Source organism: Meriones unguiculatus, chromosome 3, assembly GCF_030254825.1.
Source record: "Meriones unguiculatus strain TT.TT164.6M chromosome 3, Bangor_MerUng_6.1, whole genome shotgun sequence".
Classification (NCBI taxonomy): Eukaryota; Metazoa; Chordata; class Mammalia; order Rodentia; family Muridae; genus Meriones; species Meriones unguiculatus.
In genome coordinates, this window is record NC_083351.1 from 19,087,702 (window position 1) to 19,107,223 (window position 19,522).

At 40.7% G+C, this 19,522-nt stretch overlaps 1 protein-coding gene and 1 non-coding gene across 8 annotated transcripts in view; one reads left to right on the forward strand and one right to left on the reverse strand.

The window, feature by feature from the left end:
• Positions 1 to 18,714, reverse strand: part of Eya3 (EYA transcriptional coactivator and phosphatase 3) — an 80,364-nt gene extending 61,650 nt beyond the window's left edge. For 6 of the 7 annotated variants that reach the window (XM_060379382.1, XM_060379380.1, XM_060379379.1 and 3 more), the window contains exons 1-2: positions 18,599 to 18,714; positions 903 to 998 (exon numbers count right to left, since the gene is read on the reverse strand). In XM_060379382.1, coding sequence (XP_060235365.1) covers positions 903 to 935 — 33 coding nt within the window. In that variant the 5' untranslated portion in view covers positions 936 to 998; positions 18,599 to 18,714. Of the gene's footprint in view, positions 1 to 902; positions 999 to 18,598 lie in introns of those variants that run through there. The other variant, XM_060379381.1, reaches the window with a different exon arrangement.
• LOC132653411 (U6atac minor spliceosomal RNA) lies at positions 3,354 to 3,477 on the forward strand. The gene has a single exon (XR_009591153.1). It is a non-coding gene; the product is annotated as a U6atac minor spliceosomal RNA (small nuclear RNA).
• Positions 18,715 to 19,522: the final 808 nt, after the last annotated feature.

Here is a 19,522-nt window from a genome sequence, read left to right on the forward strand (position 1 = left end):
ATCGATCACCACACAACAGACATACTGGCATTAAAGCGCTTCAGTTTCTTACCTTTCTCTAACATTTAGGCTTTGCATATAAAGTTACAGAAACTGAGCAGAGTGAGAAGGGAGGGAAGCAGAGCAGAAGAGGTGAGCCGTTATCATGTTAGTCTCACCATTGTTACTTTAACCAGACAGGGAGTAAACTAACAATTTCTACTTCAACAGTATGTCAACATTTACGTAAGTCTTTCTGAATTTATGAGTGGACTTTTGTCCTACTACATTAAACACTCAGTGATATTATTGCCCCGTCTATAGTTCAGCTGTTTGTTTCAACAGTGCACATCCTATATACTGTTCAAGATGATTGCAACCCTATTACTCCCCGATTATTAACAACTCACCAAGGACGAAGAGCACATTGAAAAGTCTCAAAAGGTATTTGTATGAGTTGCTGTGTCTTCCTAACTTTAACAGTTACCTTAGCTGAGAGGGCTAACAGAAAGGCAAAGTAATCACAAGTATGCAATTCTCAACACATAAAGAAAAAGGCAATATTCACTTGGTAATGCTGAGTGCACTAAACAGATTCCCTAGCATGAGGTTAGGCAAATTTTAGCTTAAAACATGCAACATGCCAGGTAAGGCAGTGCACATCTGTGATCCTAACCTGGGAAGCCGAGGTAAGAGCATCACACATTGGAGGCTACCGGAGGCTGCGTATAGCAAGACTCCATCTCAAGAACAAAACAAAAGAACACACAACATTGCCTTCTCAGAGGGAAACTGCTAAGGGGTCTGTTCTTTATTCCCATTTCTAATTTGGATTCTGTAAATATAATTGAGTAATATTCAAATCTCTTCAAATTAGCTTTTCTACCATCAACTTGTATCAACTTGAACTTGGAAACACTCACCGGTTGCTCTGGTAGGTCTTGCTCTTCTTCCATGAGGACCACAATCTCTTTACACACTTAAGTGACTGGATTGCCGGTCTCTGCAGTCTTCACAAACTGTTTGTACAAAGAGAGGAATGCAAAGCTTTATAGACTCGTAAAGCATTATCATCGAGGCCATCAGAGAAGAACTTTTTAATATTTTGCTACACAAGCTTTCTACGTTAGTTCCAATCTCAAAATCTCAAACTTGCACGTGGCTTTTCGACACCGACACGCTGTTCCAAGTCACGAGAGCTGTACGCAAAGACTTCTGTAAACTCTGCAAAAGCCAGCACGTGGAGCCACTTCTGCTGGTTACTATAGTGCCTAATGCATTAGACACTTTACAATGACAGCCATGTGCAGATAATAAAACAATTTATTTAAGGATTAGGGTTACATTTAAAATGATAGAGACTGGCCTAGCAGGTCAGTAAGTTACGATAACATCTAACCTGTTTTAATGTGGAACATTTACATAACTGTTAACAGACACACGGAATCGCTTTAAATAGGACAAACTGGAAAATCAATTAAATACATCACAATCAACTATCTGTCTATATGTAATCAATTTAAATGAAAATGTAATTCTTTTGGATTTTGATAAGGCAGGTAAAGTGAAACCTTAAATATGAGAATTAAGGAAAAATAATTATGTAAAGCTAGGATCCAATTTAATCTGAAATAATGAACCTCCACTAAATATACTAGGTAATTATTGAAATAAATCTTTACTTTTCAAAGCCTGCTCCTCTGGTCCTAAATTTTAATCAAAAGAAAAAAAAAAAAAAAAAAAACACACACACCACATTCTTTGACCTGCTAAGAGGAGATACATTATAAAAGCAAAATACTCCATTCCTACTCAACTGAGGCTGGCTTCTTCCCGGACAGTCCCATATCTCACCTGTGCGACTTCTACCACAGCCCAACTTGACACACAGACAGAGTGAGTTCACAGTCCTGCTGCTGCAATAACGAAACAACAGCAGGGAAAACCAAAGCCTTTGTTTCTGCTGGTGCCTACTCAACCCATACGGCTCTTTTGTACAATATAATATACTTTTCAGAGCCACATGTAAGAGCAAGAAAAGGACAGAAAACAAGTTTAAAAAAATACAAGCAGATGAAAACTTTAACAATTAGATAATACAGCTCGACTCCCTCCTCTGCTCTTAAATGTCAAAAGAAAAACAGAGTTTAAAGGTCAGAAGTACTTGATGCTCAGTGCGCTCACGTGTGGCTCACACAAAGCCTCAGAAGCTGGGCTGCAACTATGACGCAGACAACCTGCACTGCAGAATCACAAAATGCAAAACGAAAGCTCACAGCTACAACCTTCCCTGGACTTGTTTTGCTCAACACAGAGAAGCATAATCTATGTGATCATGAAACTGACTTTTGTAACCGTAAAAAAGAAACTTTTTATCTTACTAGTTTATGATTGCCTTAAATTAAAATCTCTTTATGGATTCTCGCACTATGCAAATGTACATCAGTAAATATGTGATTTCAACCCAATAAGAGCCAAAAAATAGGATAAAGTTGCGAAGCAGAATGTCTTCACTCTTCATTTGTTGAAATGTGCTAACTCTGTTTTCCCAATCAAAGGACAGAAATGTAAAAACTGCAATGTGAAGTTTTTTCAAGAATTTGCTCTTAGCAAAGAGGGAGAGAATCTCTTCCCTGTGACAGGGTTAAAATCCATATTGGGATTGAGGAAGGTAAGAGTAATTCTTAAAATTGATAGTCAATAATGTTTTTTAATTTGTTTTTAAACACAAAGCTTATTTTAAAAATTTGAACATTAAAAGAGAATATATAAAACGGGCAATACCTCTTAAAAGTAAGAAATATTACCTAAATATGCATAATCAAATATTCAAACTATCAAAAAAACATTAAAATCCTAAGCTAGTTGAGATGGATTTTGTAGTAAGTTATAAGGTAACTTTTTTATGAAAAAAATAATAAATAATTCTCTCTACTTGTATTTCTTCTTTGAAAATAAACACTCTTGTTAACATCTTCAAAACTACCAATATCCTTTCTCTTAGCCTTTCAACTGAAGGGAATAAAAGGACAGTTTCCATAATTCAGAGAAAAAAAACTTTGAAAACTAAGGCTTGATATTTTTAAGTAACTGGTTAATTATCACCGGTCATTTCCATCATTTTAAAGCAAAAGCTGGCTGTGGTGGCACACACCTGCAATTCCAGCACTTACGAGGCCTGGGTAGGGGGATTATTGCAACTCTGAGGCCAGCCTAGGCCCCACAGGGAAACAGTCTCGAACACAGCCAACGGAAACAACCATACCACCAAAACCAAATCAGATCAAAGCACCGGACAAAGAAATAATACAATTTATTACAGCATCTCCTCAGGTTCTGACAATTATGATATCTGGAACACTTTCAAATATGTAGTGTTGTATGAAAGGAGAGAAGTTAGCACTCCCCTTGACAAGGATGGAAGAGGCCCTTGGGCCTAACAACATGCACATGGTTAAGGCAAACATATTTTAGCAGATCTGTGAATAAAATGTATTAGTAACAACCAATTACACAATTCTAATAAAATACGCAGCTGAATACTATTGCTATCAATACAGTATTCATCCTTCCAACTTTTTAAATTGAAATATAATAATCTGTTAAATAAAAGGATGCCAATATTGTTCACATTTTCAGTATTTTATCAATGTGCTAAAATTGTATTATTTTATTTTCATTTATTTTTTTTGTGATTCTAGAGAGCAAACCTGGGGCCTCACATCTTCTAACTGTAGTATAGTTTACCACTGAGCACATTATAGCTCAGCCATAAAGCTTTTAATATTATGTCACAACTTTCTTTTTTAATTGACACAGGCTACATAACAGAAAGTCACACTCACAAGCGATCTAGGAAGCTGTATAACATAAACACAATTTTTGTTCCCAGTTTGAGTAATAAAAGCAGTACAGAGCTGCTGCAAAAAACCTTAGAATTCCCATACCCATGGATTGGCTCTAGTTTGCATATATTTTTATCATTAATGAAACCTGACATTGTTCTGTGGTAAGACAAAGACTGAAAAACACCAAATAATAAAAGCTATGACACAGAAGTGAAAAGCAGCTTTCAATGCTGTAAAAATGAACGTAGAATTCAGTCAACAGCTGAGGAGGTTACAAACATACCGAGTTAATCTTTCAGTTTAAAAACCTTTCAAACATGTGGGTAAAGTCTCTCCACAACTTTCAAGTTTCGGTTCTTACTACTGGTTTCTAAACACTTGCTTTATCACCTTCTCTGAAGATGAGAATTCGTTAGTAGCCATAGGCCTTCATGGAAACATACATCCAAGTAACATGGGTTCAGTGAGTTATATTTAGGACACATATGTACATACAAATATATATATGCAGGTCATAGCAATTAATGAAAAAGAGGCTATGAATCTGAAGGAGAGCAAAGAGGGTGTACAGGAAGGTTTGGAGAGAAAAAATAAAAGGGAGAAATGTTGCAATTAAATTACAATCTCAAAAATAAAAAACAAGAAAAATATAACATTGAGAAGAAAAAGATTCCCTAGGATTTCACATTTCTCTACAGTGTCAATGAAAAAGTTAAGAACTGGTTTGACTCTGTCCTTTTGTGAGTTTTTTTTTTTTGGGGGGGGGGGCGGGGGGCGGGTGTAAGGGTCGCACAATGTTGCCCAGGCTGGCCTAGAAACCCTGCACTCAAGCGACACCCCTGCCAGTGGTAGCTATGCCTCTGCTCTGAGTCACCACTCCCACGCCAACATCATTTTCCTTCATCTGTTTATTCTGCGGGGGATAAGGGGCATGTGCGTGGCAAATGTGGAGCTCTCCTTCCACCATGTGGGTTCTGGGGATTCAACATCAGATTACCAGGCTTGGCAATGAGCGCTGTTACCAGCTGAGCCGTCTCACTGGCCCTGAAACAGCCAATTTTAAAAACACTATTGCAGTTTTTCATGTTCATAAACAAAGCCAAATCTTTTTACAGTATCACAACAACTTATTTGCAAAGCTAAGAAGTTAGAAAGTAAATAATTAGTAAGGAATATTTCAAAATTCTAGATTCCTACTTCATAATCTTTCTTTTATAGCTGGATCACCACATTTATTTTATGATCATAATGGCCATAATCAGAACTTGGTCTATTTCAATGTCCTATTGCGGCTCTTAAGAAGAAAGGAAATAAGTATATATTTATATATACTGTGCCTATGTAAAACCATGTATCACTCTTAATTACAATAATGCAAAAGATCTGAATATTGCTACAACAAAGGAGCTTACAGGCATCTAGATGTGCACAAAAATGTTTAAAGATTAACATAGTTCTTTTCAAGTATCTATATAGCTACAAAGAAGGAACTTATAGGCAGTTAGATACACACAGAAATGTTCAAAGATTAACATAGTTCCTTTCCTTTTCCTTTTTTCTTTTTCCCAAGATGTGATTTCTCTACGCGCCCCGGCTACCTTGTGCTATACACTGGGCAGTGGGTGATGCCAAGTGGGAGCCTGCCCGAGGTTTGTTGTTTGTTTGTTTGTTTAGATTTATTTATTTACTATGTGTACAGTATTCTTCCTGCATGTACACCTGCATGCCGGAAGAGAACATCAGATCTCACTATAGATGGCTGTGAGCCACCATGTGGTTGCTGGGAATTGAACTCAGGTCCTCTGGAAGAGCAGCCAGTGCTCTTAACCTCTGAGCCATCTCTCCAGCCCCCTGCCTGAGTTTGATACATTTGCTTTCAAATAAGTAAATCATGGCTTGTCCCAATACTTATATATTTACAGAAAATTATGGCAATAATAAATATTTGTGAGGAAAACAAGAATAGAGGCAATAAAAACTGAAAAGTCTTAGCACCAACTACAAAGAGGACAGAGCAGCAAGCAGGACTCCAGAGCATTGTGCTTTTCCTTTCACTGCCTCACTCATCTTTATCTCCCAACTATCCCAAAGACACAGGCGGCATCTTGGAGTCATGAGATTTAAACAATCTGTCAAAGATCAACAGAAATAATGTTATTGTAGATTAAAGTGGAAATCCAGTATAAAAAGACTAGAGGATAGTGATGACTAACATCACCAAATGTTACTTTAAAAGGGTTAAAATACTTGGTGTGTCAATTCCCCCCTTTCCTCTCTTTCTCTCTCTCACACACAGCAGATTAGAAAAACACATTTGTGATCAAACCTAAAAAGCATTTAAAATCTGAGCTGCGGTAGTGGAGGAGGCAGGAAGAGCTCTATGAGGCTGGCCTGGTATACACTGCAAGTTCCAGGCCAGCCAGACTACAGACGCACAACTATATATGAAACTGTCGTAAAAGTTGAGTATCAATGTATAGAGAACATTCATATCAGATACTATCATTAATTACAAATACATGAAGAACTAGGCTTTCAAAACACTGAGAGGAAAATGAAGAATACCAACCACACTGCCCCTCCAACAGAAATGAGACAAACTTATGGGCAACAGACTTGTAAACTTAGCACTTGCGTGGAGACAGGAGGACCAGAATTCAAGATCATCTCAGCTATACAATTTAAGAGCAGTCTGGACTAAGAGAGTCTCTGCCTCAAAACACAAAAACACAACAATAACAAAAAAAAAATCTGTTTAAATCATTCATTTTTCTGGTTCCTATGAGGCCTGTGACCAACACTGTTTCATTATTCTTAGCACGGGGTAGCACACAGCAAGTTATCAATAATCAATACACAAAGGAAGAGGTACATGAAGAGGAAGAACAGACTGGTGTGATAAAGGCCAAAACAAAACAAGCAGTTCCCACAAGAAGCCTGCAAAGGTGAGGACTTTCTCCCAGAGCTCCTGGAGGAGGCTGCTAACACCTTGGTTCCTTACTGGCCCCCAAAACTGTGAGCAAACTATTTCTACTATTTTAAGACTCCAAAAGCAGGGCCAGACGCAGTGGTGGATGCCTGTGAAATCCCAGCACCTGGGAGGCAGAGGCAGACAGACAGATCTCTGTGAGTTCAAGGCCAGCCTGGTCCACAAATCCTGTCCAGAACAGCCAAGGCTCCAAGGCTACAGAAAAACCCTGTCTTGAGAAAAATAAAAAAAAAATTAAAAAAAATAAAAACCTTCAAGGCATTGGTGACACATACCTTTGATCCCAGCACTAGGGAGGCCAGTCGACAAAGAGTTCCAGGACAGCCAGGGCTACAGAGAAACTGGGTGGGGGGAGGGGGATATTTGTCACAGAAGACACAGAGAACAAATAGAAAAGAATTTTGGGTTTTGGTTGTTTTCTTATTTCTCTCTGGGCTTGCTGGCTATATCCTACTGAGTGAAATACACAAGCTGGGGGGAAAAATGGAAAATGAAAAAAGATGTGGAAATAACAGAAAGTGGCTGTATATCCAACTGACCAAATACTTCTAAACAAAGCAGGAAGCTGGGTGTGGTGGCACATGTCTGCAACCCCAGGACCTGGTAGGCAGAAGAGTTGGGAGTTCAGGGTCACCCTGCGCTACATGTTACAAATGTTCTTCAAAACACATTTTCCTAGGCAGACTAGCCCCTTAACTCCGTACTATTGAGAAGGAAAACAGCCAGCGGCTAAAAGTGTTAAAAAACCACTGTGTCCTTGATAACAGCTGGAGGTCACAAACAGACACTACTATAGTTTGGCCCTGGACTAAACAGGGACAAGAAGCCAGCAGCTCAGCCACAGGAAGCTCACCTATGGAGAAAAGGCCCTCAGTAGCGACTTTAGTTGACTGCCTCATCTCCCCCAGATGATTTCTGCTGAGTGCTGTAAAGCCCTGGTTTCATGATACTTTGTCTGGTATCCCTAGAGCAATGTGAATCTCTGCTCCTCACTGTTTCTTCTTTTACTTTTGCTTGCTAGGTATGTAAATAAATTCACTCATTTGAAACTGGAAAGAGCGAGAGAGAGAGAGAGAGAGAGAGAGAGAGAGAGAGAGAGAAGAGGAACATAAAACACTCAAAACTATTCCAAATAACTAGAAAATTTGTCTACCAGATCTGGCATAGAACTCCAAAGTTGATACCCTGCTTTTTACTGTAACACCGATAGTTTCAGGTACTCTATTGTCTTGATAAGTCTTACAGATCTTTCCAATGCTTTAAGAATGAACTCAAAGCCTGGAGAGGTAGCACCTGTGATCCCAGCTCTCAGCGAGGCAGAGGCAGAGCCAACCTGGTCTATAAATTGAGTCCAGAAAAACCAAGGCTACACAGAGAAAATCTGTCTCAAAAAAAAAACAAAACAAGAAAAGAATGAACTCAAATACCAGTATTTGTAAAACACCCATTCAAACCGACCATCTAGCCAAGTATAGTGGTGCACACCTTTAATCCCAGCACTAGGAAGACAGAGTTCCAGACCAGCCAAAGCTACACAGCTAAACCCTGGCTCAAAAATAACCAATCAAGCAAAAGACTACCCACCTGCAAGACATACTTGGCTTGGGAAAAAAAAAGTTACTGTATTTACTGCAATTTACTTTTACCGATGTAAAAGTTCCCTTCTCTGGTTGATCTTTACCATTTACCAATTAGAGGCAAACTATAAAGACTGAAGCATATTTTTCTATCTTAATGAAGTTCATGTTTTTCTTTTTGAGTTTTGAGAGACTTAGGCAGCCATTTTATGGCAGCTACAAAATAGTATGCTTCTCCATAAAAGCATTTACTAAACATTCAGTTGTTTAAAAAAATTTTAAGCCAGGATTTCAAGTAGCCAAGGGTACCCTTGAACTCCTAATCCTCCTACCTCAGCCTCCCAAGTAAATGGATTACAAGTATAAGCCATCAAACCTGGCTTAACTGTTAATTTTGTAACACTGGAACTACCGGCTATGACCTCAAAGGCCACTTCTAAAGTTCTCCAGCCTCCCAAAACAGTGCCACCAGCTGGAGAGCAAGTCATGGCTACCTCTCACGATATTAATTTCCCACAGATGACTGAGAAATCTGAGCTGTGAGTATAACCACACACTTTTCCTCAGTGTAGAGGAGGTAGATGAGAGTCTGTTAGTCCGTTTTTGTATGTAGGTTCCAGTTATACATCCACCTCTACTGACTACAAGAAAGGTAAACTACACAGCCAATGTGAAGGAGCATGACCCTAATCTCAGCACCGAGGAAGCACAGACAAGAGGACTGAAATTCAAGTCAGATTTGGACTACATAGGAAGACCCAAAATCAAGGAAAGAAGGAAAGCAAATTAGGAAGGAGCTGGGAGTGAGGGAGCTCAGTTAGGCAGGGTCAAGTTTGCTTTCTGGGTGTGGATTTATAGGTTCCAATCATCACAAAAATTACGTGGGCCTTAGCTGGTCTCCCATACCAGGCCTTTCACTAATTTAACTTACAGCTTCAATCTGGTGAGGGGGGTAATACAGCTCTTACTCGTTTTCTTTCTGCTGCTTCTGCTTTTGTTGTAGAGATCCACGGTTCCTTTAAGGCTCTACCTGCTTCTTTCTCCAGCCTCATATGTAGCCATTCATCATAAAGTATTTAATGTCTGTCTATGTCAGACATTAGCCTAGATACTAGGAAGTCAGTGATGAATAGAGTATAAAATAAAGTAACTTTTATTCTAATGGGGAGATTCAAAAAGTAAATAAGGTGATGTAATTTCCTGAAGCTGTTAACTACTAGAGAAAATAAATCCATAAAATGAAGAATGAATGAATTGCGTGTGGTGGCTCGTATCTGTAACCTCAGTGTTGGGAGGTGGAGGCAGGAGGATCAGAAGTTCAAAAGGATGAAAGAGACAAAGTCTCAAAAGAAAAAAAAAGAAAGAGAAAATGACAACAGAGAAGATGCTTGGAGTGGAGGGATAAGTTTGTAACTAGTCAGCAGAGATCTAAAGTAATGAAAGGGACAGCTGTATGTTGGCAAAGGGCGCTTTCCATGAATGAACATTTGGTAAACAAGAGTAAAGAAAGCAAAAATAGTGTCTTGACACTTTTGAGAAATAGTAAAAAGACTGGTAATATTGTTAAGAACCCTGGGAAAGCAACCAGAGTCAAGAAATAAAATGGCATGATTTCATCTTGACTCACTGCAGGCTGAATAGGGAATAAATTGCAGGGAAATAGATGCCTGGCTGCTACGGGCAGAGTCTTCATTGTTTTAAGAATGTTCCCAAGGAATAGTTCCTCCAATCTGAGAGCGATGGCCAAGAAACTGGGAAATGCCCCGGTGCCGTCCCTTCTTGTTAGTTCAACTGTTGTCCGGTACATCACTGAACCTTCTACAAGTGTCTCAATTCCTTCACCTACTTTCTCCATCAACTCAATCAACCCAGTCTCTGGTACCTTACTCCATTAACGTCTCAACAGCTGGATGTAATGTTTCTATCTTTAAAAAAAGATATAATATATACTAGACTATCCTTTCAGAATCCTTTATACAGAGCCTGATAGGAGACAGAAATATACAGTGGCTCTAACCTCAACCCTTAAGTAAGAATATTTATAAAGCCAGGCAGTGGCAGAAGCAGGCAGATCTCTGAGTTCAAGGGCAATCTGATTTACAGAGCAAATTCCAGGACAGCCAGCTACACAGAAACCCCATCTCAAAAAAAACCAAAACCAAAACAAAACAAACAAAAAAAAACAAAAAAAAAAAAAAAAAAAGAACAAAAACAGCCAAGAATATTGTATCGGGAATATATTAAGAACAAAAATTGTTCTTTACAATTTCTAATTTTACTTCTTGGAAATATCCTTAAAAGTTGTCTATAAAACTCTAATGAAAACTAACACAAATTTTCCCCTCACTAGCGTCCAATAAAATAAGATGCATTCCACAAGAAAAACTTCAAAACCACAGTATAAAGTACTAAGGAATGGGTTAATCTGAATGCTATGTGAAATGAGTCTGAAGCTGGGGATGTGGTTCAGTAAAGCGCTTATTGCATAAGCATGAAGACTAGAGCTCTGATTCCTGGAATCCACATAAATGCTGGGTGAGTGTGGTGGCCACTTGTAATTCAGTGCTGGGAAGGTGTAGACAGGGATCCCCAGAGCAAGTTGGCTAGACAGCCACATCACCAAGGTACTTCAAAGACCTCTAAAGGAACCCTATCACTCTTACCCCAGCGCTGTCACTTCAGCCTACACAGTGAGGAGCAATGAAGGGAGTTTTAGTTTACTGTACCTTTCAACAAGTAATCTCTTTAAGAAGCAGGCCTGGCAAGCATAAGCTACTGGGGATGTGCACTCTGGGACCAGACGATAGAAATCCAATTTACCAGCTCTGGTACCATTGAGGGCGTGAAACTGCAGGTAAGGCCTCCTGGACTGCAGTTATTTTACATGTAAAACATGAGTAACAGCACCTTTCTCATAAGAAGTAAATGTGTTAATAACTGTAAAACTTGGGGGCCGGAGATATGGCTCAGAGGTTAAGAGCACTGGCTGCTCTTCCAGAGGTCCTGAGTTCAATTCCCAGCAACCACATAGTGGCTCACAACCTTCTATAATTAGTTCTGGTGCACACAGAACAATGTACACATAATAAAATAAATAAATCTACAAAAAAAATTGTAAAACTTAGAGTACCTTGCACATAATAAGCATGATGCATTTGTTTTAAAGTCTGAAGTGGGGAGAAAAGAAAGGAAGAATAACGCAGTTTTGTTACCTACTGCTAAATACCAGGAACAAAAAAGTCTGTGAGAAGTACTGAATGGGCCTAAACTTTGTTATGTGGAAACTAAGAATTCTAGCGATGCTCTGCAGACCAAGCACCTTCACAACTGCATGATTTAAGATAACTGCAGTGGGAGGGGGTTATTTGTTATTTTTTAATGTTTGATTATCATATATTACTCATACACACAGGCTAGAGAGATGTTTAGCAGTTAAGACTGCATGTTGCTCTTGGAGAGGACTCACTTCTGTTCCTAGCACCCTTATCAAGCAGCTCAAAATTGCCTCTAACTCCAGTTCCAGGTGGTCTGAAACCTTTTGTCCTCCAAGAGCACTTGTACATATGTGGCACACAAAAACCATGTAGATATATACACGCACACATAAAAATAATAAATATAATTACACAAAAGGGTGGGTTTCACTGTGACACTTTTATACATGTATGTAGATCATTTTGATCATGTTCACGCCTCTCATTGTTTCTGTTTTTTGAGACAGGATGTCACGTAGCCAACACTGGCCTTAAACTCTATCTGTAGTTGAGAAAAACCCTTAACTCTTGATTTTCCTGCCACTACCTCCCAAGAGATGGGCTTGTATGAACTGCTGGTTTGCTGCAATTAAAATCAGGCAGCAGTAGAGTCTCCTCTCAATTGTCTTATGTAATTATTTGGCTAAAATCTTCACAAAATCAAGGTAACTTTCAGAGGATAAAACCAGGTAAACCCAGGGGTTGGAGAGATGACTTAACAGTTAAGAGTGCACATTGTCCTTAAACAAGATCTAAGTGCAGTCTCCGGCACCCATGTCCAACAGCTCACCACGCTGCTAACTCCAGCCCCAGCAGGAATCTGATGCCCCTGGCCTCCAAGGGTACCTGTAATAGTGTGCACGTACCCACAGGAAGACACATGCAACTCACATAATTAAAAATAAATCCCCCCCACGCCCAACAACCCCAAAAATTCAATCCCTGCAAAAGCTAATGTAAAAAAAGTAACTAAAATTTTTCAAAATATAGGTATACTGCATTATAAATCATCACAGCAACTTTGTGACTGATGAGGAACCAGCAGTCTAAGTGAAATACAATAAAACAGAAAATCCTGCAGTCTGTCACTGTTAAAACAGTAGTCTCTTGAACAACAGAAAAAAGGTTAGAAAGCTGAAGCCACAAAGGCCAAATTCAAATCTGCCTAATTAGCTTTGTTACTTGAGTTAAGTTATATATTTCTAAGCTGCTGTTTCTTCAGATGGAAAATTAGATTATACTTCATAAAGCTGTAAGAATTGGAGTCATTGTATAAACCACTTAAAAAAGAATAATACTTGACATGACTGCCATGGAGTTTGATATTACTTACTTATTTTGAGGCCAGGGCTGGCTGGCTTGTTTCTCTGCTCTGAGGCAAAGTCTTGCTGTGTAGCCCAGGCTGAGCTGGAACTCAAAATCACCATCTCCCTACAATGGTCTAAGTCCTGGGAGTACAGGAACACGGAACCATGCCCACTTGAATTCACTTTTCTTTCTTTTTTTCTTTTCACTTTTATTACAGATTTTTGTGGTTCGGTTGTAAAAGAAATCACCAAATAAAAATTAATTGTACTTAAAAAGAATGTAATCTTTATATTAAGCTGTGATAGAGACTTGCGCAATAATCTTAAACTCTTAAATGGTTTCAAAGCAATATGAAATCATAAGTCATTTAAAAAATCATATTCCATTTTCACTGGTGACACATTCTTAGGTCTAAAAATTAGTTGTTCATTTTTTGAGGGTTTAGTTCCTCTCAAGTGGCAGGATTACAAATGTGCACAACGTCCCTCCTAAATTAGCTTATTTCTAATTCTGTTAAGTCTTACATTTAACTCAGAAATTTATAAACAAGATTCAGAATTTAATATAATTACTGGTCCTATATAAGATAATAAAATTTATATAAGCAGCCTAAATATATAATATTATAATGGACAAAGTAGGCACCTGAATTATATTCACTAAAGAACTGCACTACAAAGATTACTGTTCACTGCTTTACTGAAAGAAAAAAAAAATCTAGTTGGTACAAATCTTAACAAACTGGTAAGCTACAGAGCACCAACCACAATCTGTAGAAGCTTCTTTAAACTCCTACATGCCTGTAATCCCAGAGCTCAGGGAGGCAGAGATAGGCAGATCTCTATGAGTTTGAGGCCAACCTGGTCTACAATGTGAATTCAGGACAGTCAGGGAGGGATACACAAAGAAACCTTATCATGAAAAACAAACAAATCAGACATTAAAGCATGGGCTTCATAATATTTGTCTACAATGTTTTTCCTTTTTGACTGTGCAAAATCATTTCAAATCACAAAATGTCTATAGTTTAAATCTGACTTTTTTTTTCTTTTTCTTTTTTCTGAGATGAAGGTCATATATCCCAGACTGCCTTTCAACTTTCTATATAGATGAGGATGAGCTTGACCTCTTGATCTCCTGCCTCTATCTCCCAAGTGCTGGGATAATAGGTGTATGTCACTACATATAGCGGAATAGTGGCTTAAGTTAGTTAACAGATCAGTCCAGTGAAGTTAGTATCTAGTTAGTCTTTTGTTGTTTTGGGTGTTTTTGTTTGTTTGTTTGTTTTCTGAGACAGGTGTAGCTTTGGCTGTGCTAGACTCACTTTGTAGACCAGGCTGGTCTCGAACTCACAGACATCCCTTTGCCTTTGCCTTTCTGAGGGCTGAGATTAAAGATGTGTGCCATAGCTTGCAATTATATTTTTAGGTTAATCAGAATATAAAGTCCAGCTGTTTTTCTTTATATTTCACTATAAATAGAATTCAACCTTTAGGGGGGTGTGGTGGCATTCACCTTTAATCCCAGCACTCAGGAAGCAGAGGCAGACAGATCTCTGAGTTTGAGGCCAGCCTGGTCTACAGAGCAAGTTCCAGGACAGCCAGGGCCACACAAGGAAGTCCTGTCTTGAAAAACCAAAATTAGGTAGGTAGGCAGGCAGAGATAGAGATAGAGAGAGAGATAGATAGAGAGAGAGAGAGAGAGAGAGAGAGAAAACACAAAACAAAATTAGAATCAGCCTTTTGATATCCACTTAGGTGAATTTATGAAACAATATCCCACCTAACACTATACATTTCTATTTCAACTAGTCTTGTTCCACTTAAAATGATAAACTACATAACATGTACTCACATGCAATAAACACAAATCTTTTTGACAAATAACTACTAAAAAGCTTCATGAGAGCCTTTTATTTGTGAAAATAGAGGATGAGATCATAAAGTTGCATAGGCACATCACAAAACCAAGGTTCAATGGTGAGGACATGTTAAAGGTATAATTTGCTTCTTAAATATTTAAAATTGCATCATTCTTCAATATCATAGTACTCAAGAGAAAATATTAAAACACTGTGATAAAGTAGAGTAGCAAGTAAGCTGACAAAGAACAAACAAAATTGATCAAGCCAAAACCAGAAAATGTGGTAGGTGTAAAACACGCAGAAATGCTGTTTTGTTGTTGTTGTTTTGCTGCAGAAATGGTTTATATTAATTCTTTAATTATTTTTATTTTGTGTAGACTGATGTCCTGCCTGCATGTATGTCTGTGTGAGGGTGTCAGATCCCTTGGAACTGGAGTTACAGACAGTTGTGAGCTGCCATGTGGGTGCCAGGAACTGAACGGCCACTGAGCTATCTTTCCGGCCCCCAGAAATGCTTCTTGAATTGAATTCTCAGATTAAAAACTAAAACAAGTCCTAGGCCCAGGCGATGGTAGCTCACACCTTTAATCCCAGCGCTTGGTAAGGCAGAGGCAGGCGTATCTCTGTGAGTTCAAGACCAGCCTGGGCTACACAGAGAAACCCTGTCTCAAAAACAAAAAAGAAAAAAAACAAAAAAATTCCTACAGTAGAAAGTGCTACAGAAAACCAACAGCAATTTCTCTTCAGAGCTTTAAAAGCACAGTCTTTAATGACGTGAGAGCTGGCAGAGGTAGCAGTCTGAATGAAAATGGACCCTGTAGGCTCAGAGGTTTAAACGCTCGGCCCTTCATGAAACTGTTCTGGAAGGAGTGGGAGATGCTGTCTTGCTGGAATAGGTATGGCCTTGTTGGAGGACAGCCTGGTTGGAGGTGTGTCATGGGGGTGGGCTTAAGGCTTCAAGAGGCAAGGACCAGGCTTTCTCAGCTCTTGCAAGTTCTCTCCCATCTGCTTCCTGCATGGTAATCATGAGTTAACCCTCTTAAAAAAAAAAGCCCCCGGTTTAATGCTTTTTTTTTTTTTTCCTCTTCAGAGTTGCCTTGGCCATGGGACCTCCTCACAGCAATTGAACATCGACCAAAACAGCAGCTGAGTAAAAAAGGCAGGTTCTTCAGGGCCTAGAGAGACTGTCGGTGCTCTGTTCCAGTGACAGTAAGAAAGGCAGGTTCTTCAGTGCCTAGAGAGGCTGTCGGTGCTCTGCTCCAGTGACAGCATTATTATTATTATTATTGTTGTTGTTGTTGTTGTTTCATTTAGGGGCTTCTTTGCAACAACAGGATAGTATCACTTTAAAAATCTAAGTTCTACTTCCGCACTAGCTGTTTGCTTCTCTGGTCCCTTTTTAAAGGCAAATCCAGGTTACAGATGTTGTTTTGGAGACACAATCTATGCAAGTCTGGCTGGCCTGGAACTCAGATATCTACCTGCTTCTGCCTCCCAAGTGCTGACATTGAAGACATGTGCCACCACAACTGGCATGTCGCATACTTTTAATCCTAATTTCATTCCTATCACCTAAACCCATCAATGTGGCCCACCAAAGACAATATAATGCTCATTAGTCTACAGCTTTCAAAGAACTAAAATTCACACTCTGAATGCAAATGCAGAATTTTAAAAACTGATCTTGGTGCGCTGGAGAGATGGTTTAGTGGTTAACGGCACTGGCTGCTCTTCCAGAGGAACCAAGCTTGAGTCCCTGCACCCACATAGAACCTCACAGTCATCTGTAACTCCAGTTCCAGGGAATCTGGCCTCTGAGGACACCAGGCACACATACACATTAAAAAGAAGAAAAGCAGACCTTGGAAAAAAATCATCATTAATTCTTAAAGCTGGTTATCAATGGAGGAGTACATCTGAACTTTAAATTCCCTTTGGCTAGAGACTATAAAAACTTCACTAGGTTTAGACTGAAAATATGCTTTAAGAAACAATTAAACATGATGGCATGACCTGTAATCCAAGTTTAGAAGACAGGAGGATCAGGAGTTCAAGACCATTTTCAACTACATAGCAAATTCCAAAAGTTACAGGCCAGCCTGGGGTCAAAACATACCACAAAAACAGAGGAGGGAGCCAGGTGCAGTGACACATACATATAATCCCAGCACTCGGGGAGGCAGAGCACTGCGAATTTGAAGCCAGCATGGTTAACAAAGTGGATCCAGGACAGCCAAGGCTACACAGAGAAACCCTGTCTCAAAAAAAAAAAAAAAAAAGAGGAAGGAAAGAAGGTAATGGAGGGAAGGAAAGAAATATAAAGTTCAGAAACATAAAAGTTGAAAGTTGTGCAGCAACTACTTCAAACCTAGAGGTAAAGAAGCCACTGAAGCCAGCTACAGTTACTGGGGTTATTTTCAAAGATGGGAAATGAGGAGATCAAGCTGAAGAGCGGAGTCAGTGTCAGTGCAGGGGAGGACAGATAAACTTTCACAAGGGCTTGCCTCACCAGTTAAATCCTGAAAGCCCACCAGAAGGGTCTTTCCCTGTGGCATCTAGGACTAACATGGACAACCTGCAAAGTTCTTGCTAAAAATAGGAGAAGAGAGCAGCCCAATTTTGGAACATGCCATACAATGCTATACTCTCATGTCTGTATGAGAGAGACCAGACAAAAAAAAAAAAGGAAAAGCCAATAATAAATGTTGCATTTGTTCTGTTCGTATTTAATTACTAATACTGAATTTTAGACTGAAAAGGCAAATGAGTCAAACACTAAAAAAACTAAAGGGGGGAGGTGATTATCCAAACCTGAACCTCTAGTATACCTGAGGTCACAAAATTTAAGAAACGGGACATTAACCATTGTTAGGTCTGACCCTTTTCACATTATAGAATGATTTAAAACCTCCAGAGAATGTAAGGTGTCTTAAATGTCAAAATGAGAAAATGATGGTTTCTAAACTCTGTTAACAACGCTAAGGAAAAACAAGTTAAAAGAATACTCTCACAACTCTTATCTGGCTTGGAAGGAAAGTTACTTTTGAGTTACAGTGGCGAATTTCAGCAGAAAACTAACACCACACTATAAACCTGGAGCTGATCTCCCGATGCCCTCTGTCCTCTAACTTTAAATCCATGCGGAGTGCAGTACGTCCGAATTTTTGCCCCGGCTGGGCACATCCATTCTCGTGAGACAAGAGGACACAAAACGGACAGGACGTACTCGAGACCTGTCAATTAACGAGCTCACACAAGCCCGACAGCGAGCCGGCCACCTGTTCGCTGCCGTTCAGAGCGCCCAGAAAACCGAGGCAAGGCGAGCGAGGAACTGGGAACGCCTTTGTTGTCCTCCAGCTAGGGGGGCGGCCGGGGCTCAGCTTTCCCTCGCGCCTCCAGGCAGAGCTCGCCCCGGGCTGGAGAGGTCGACCCGATCGCGGGCTCGAAGAAGCCCTCGTCTCGCTCCGGAAACGCAAGCAAAACTCTTGTCATCCACTAGTCCCTGGACGGGATAAGGGACGCGGGTGAGGAGAGCTGGGGGACGGGGCCGAACCCCAACGCTCCCCGACCCCCGAGGCGAAGGAGGAGACGAGGCGGTGCCGGGGCCGGGGCGCTGAAGTGAGAAGGGGCGAGGCCGGCGCGACGGGGAGAGCCGCGGCGGCGAGGCACCGGCGAGGGGACCCCCACCCAGAACGACCCGGAGGAACGCTGCGGGCAGCCGCGGCCCCGGAGGCTGCACCCGAGGCGCCGCGCTCACGCCGCCGCCGGCGGGGACTCACCAGACGGCTGCAGACGCCCCACGGCGCGACATGGGACCGCCTCAGACCCACTCTGGAACCAACAGAGTGGCGGAAACCGCGGCGTTAGCGTGACCCGGATGCGCATCCCTAGGAACCGGAAGTGGGCGTACGGGGTCGCCTAACAATCCACACCCCGTTCCGCCCGAACCCGGAGTCCGCGTCACGCTTCTCGGGGCGCAGAAAGGCCCGGTCCCGTCCCCTCCGCCTGCCGAGGGCTTGTGATGGACTCTCTGGGTCCCGCGTGCTCGACGCTTTTTTTTTTTAGAGTTTCGCTGGACCCTGGTGCTGCTCAGCTGCTGCAACCTGCGTGAAAAGGACTCACACCCGCTTTTCCTTTCCCTCTTCCCCTCCCCCCCACCAGAAAAGCAAAGTTTCATTATGTAGCTCAGGCTGGTCTCGAACTCAAGATCCTTCTCTTAAAGCAGGCTCTTCAAAATGCGTGGGATTCCTACCGTAAAGGGACGGAGAGGTTGAAATAGTGACTGCTATTGGCTGATTTCTAGAAAAGCTAGGAAAGGAAAAACGGATGGGACGTTTTGAAGGCACTTGAAAGGCTAGCTCAAGGTGAACATTTTTGTCCGAAAATTTAGTTTATACCTCGTATTATACCACCCTTGCAGCTGCCTTCATGTTTTGCACATTGTGTGACTTTGGGGGCGGGGGCTTTGTTGTAGTTGTTGTTTGGTTAGTGTTTTTTCCTTGACAGGGTTTTTCTGGGTAGCCGTGGCTGTCCTGGAACTCCTGCTGTAGACCAGGCTGGCCTCGAATTCGGATATCTGCCTGCTCCACCTCCCGAGTGCTGAGATTAACGGTATGCACTACTGCCCAGCTCAGGAACATTTTTTTTTTAATGCTTCATTAATTTTAAAATGCAACTCAAAGCCAGGCATGATGGTACACACC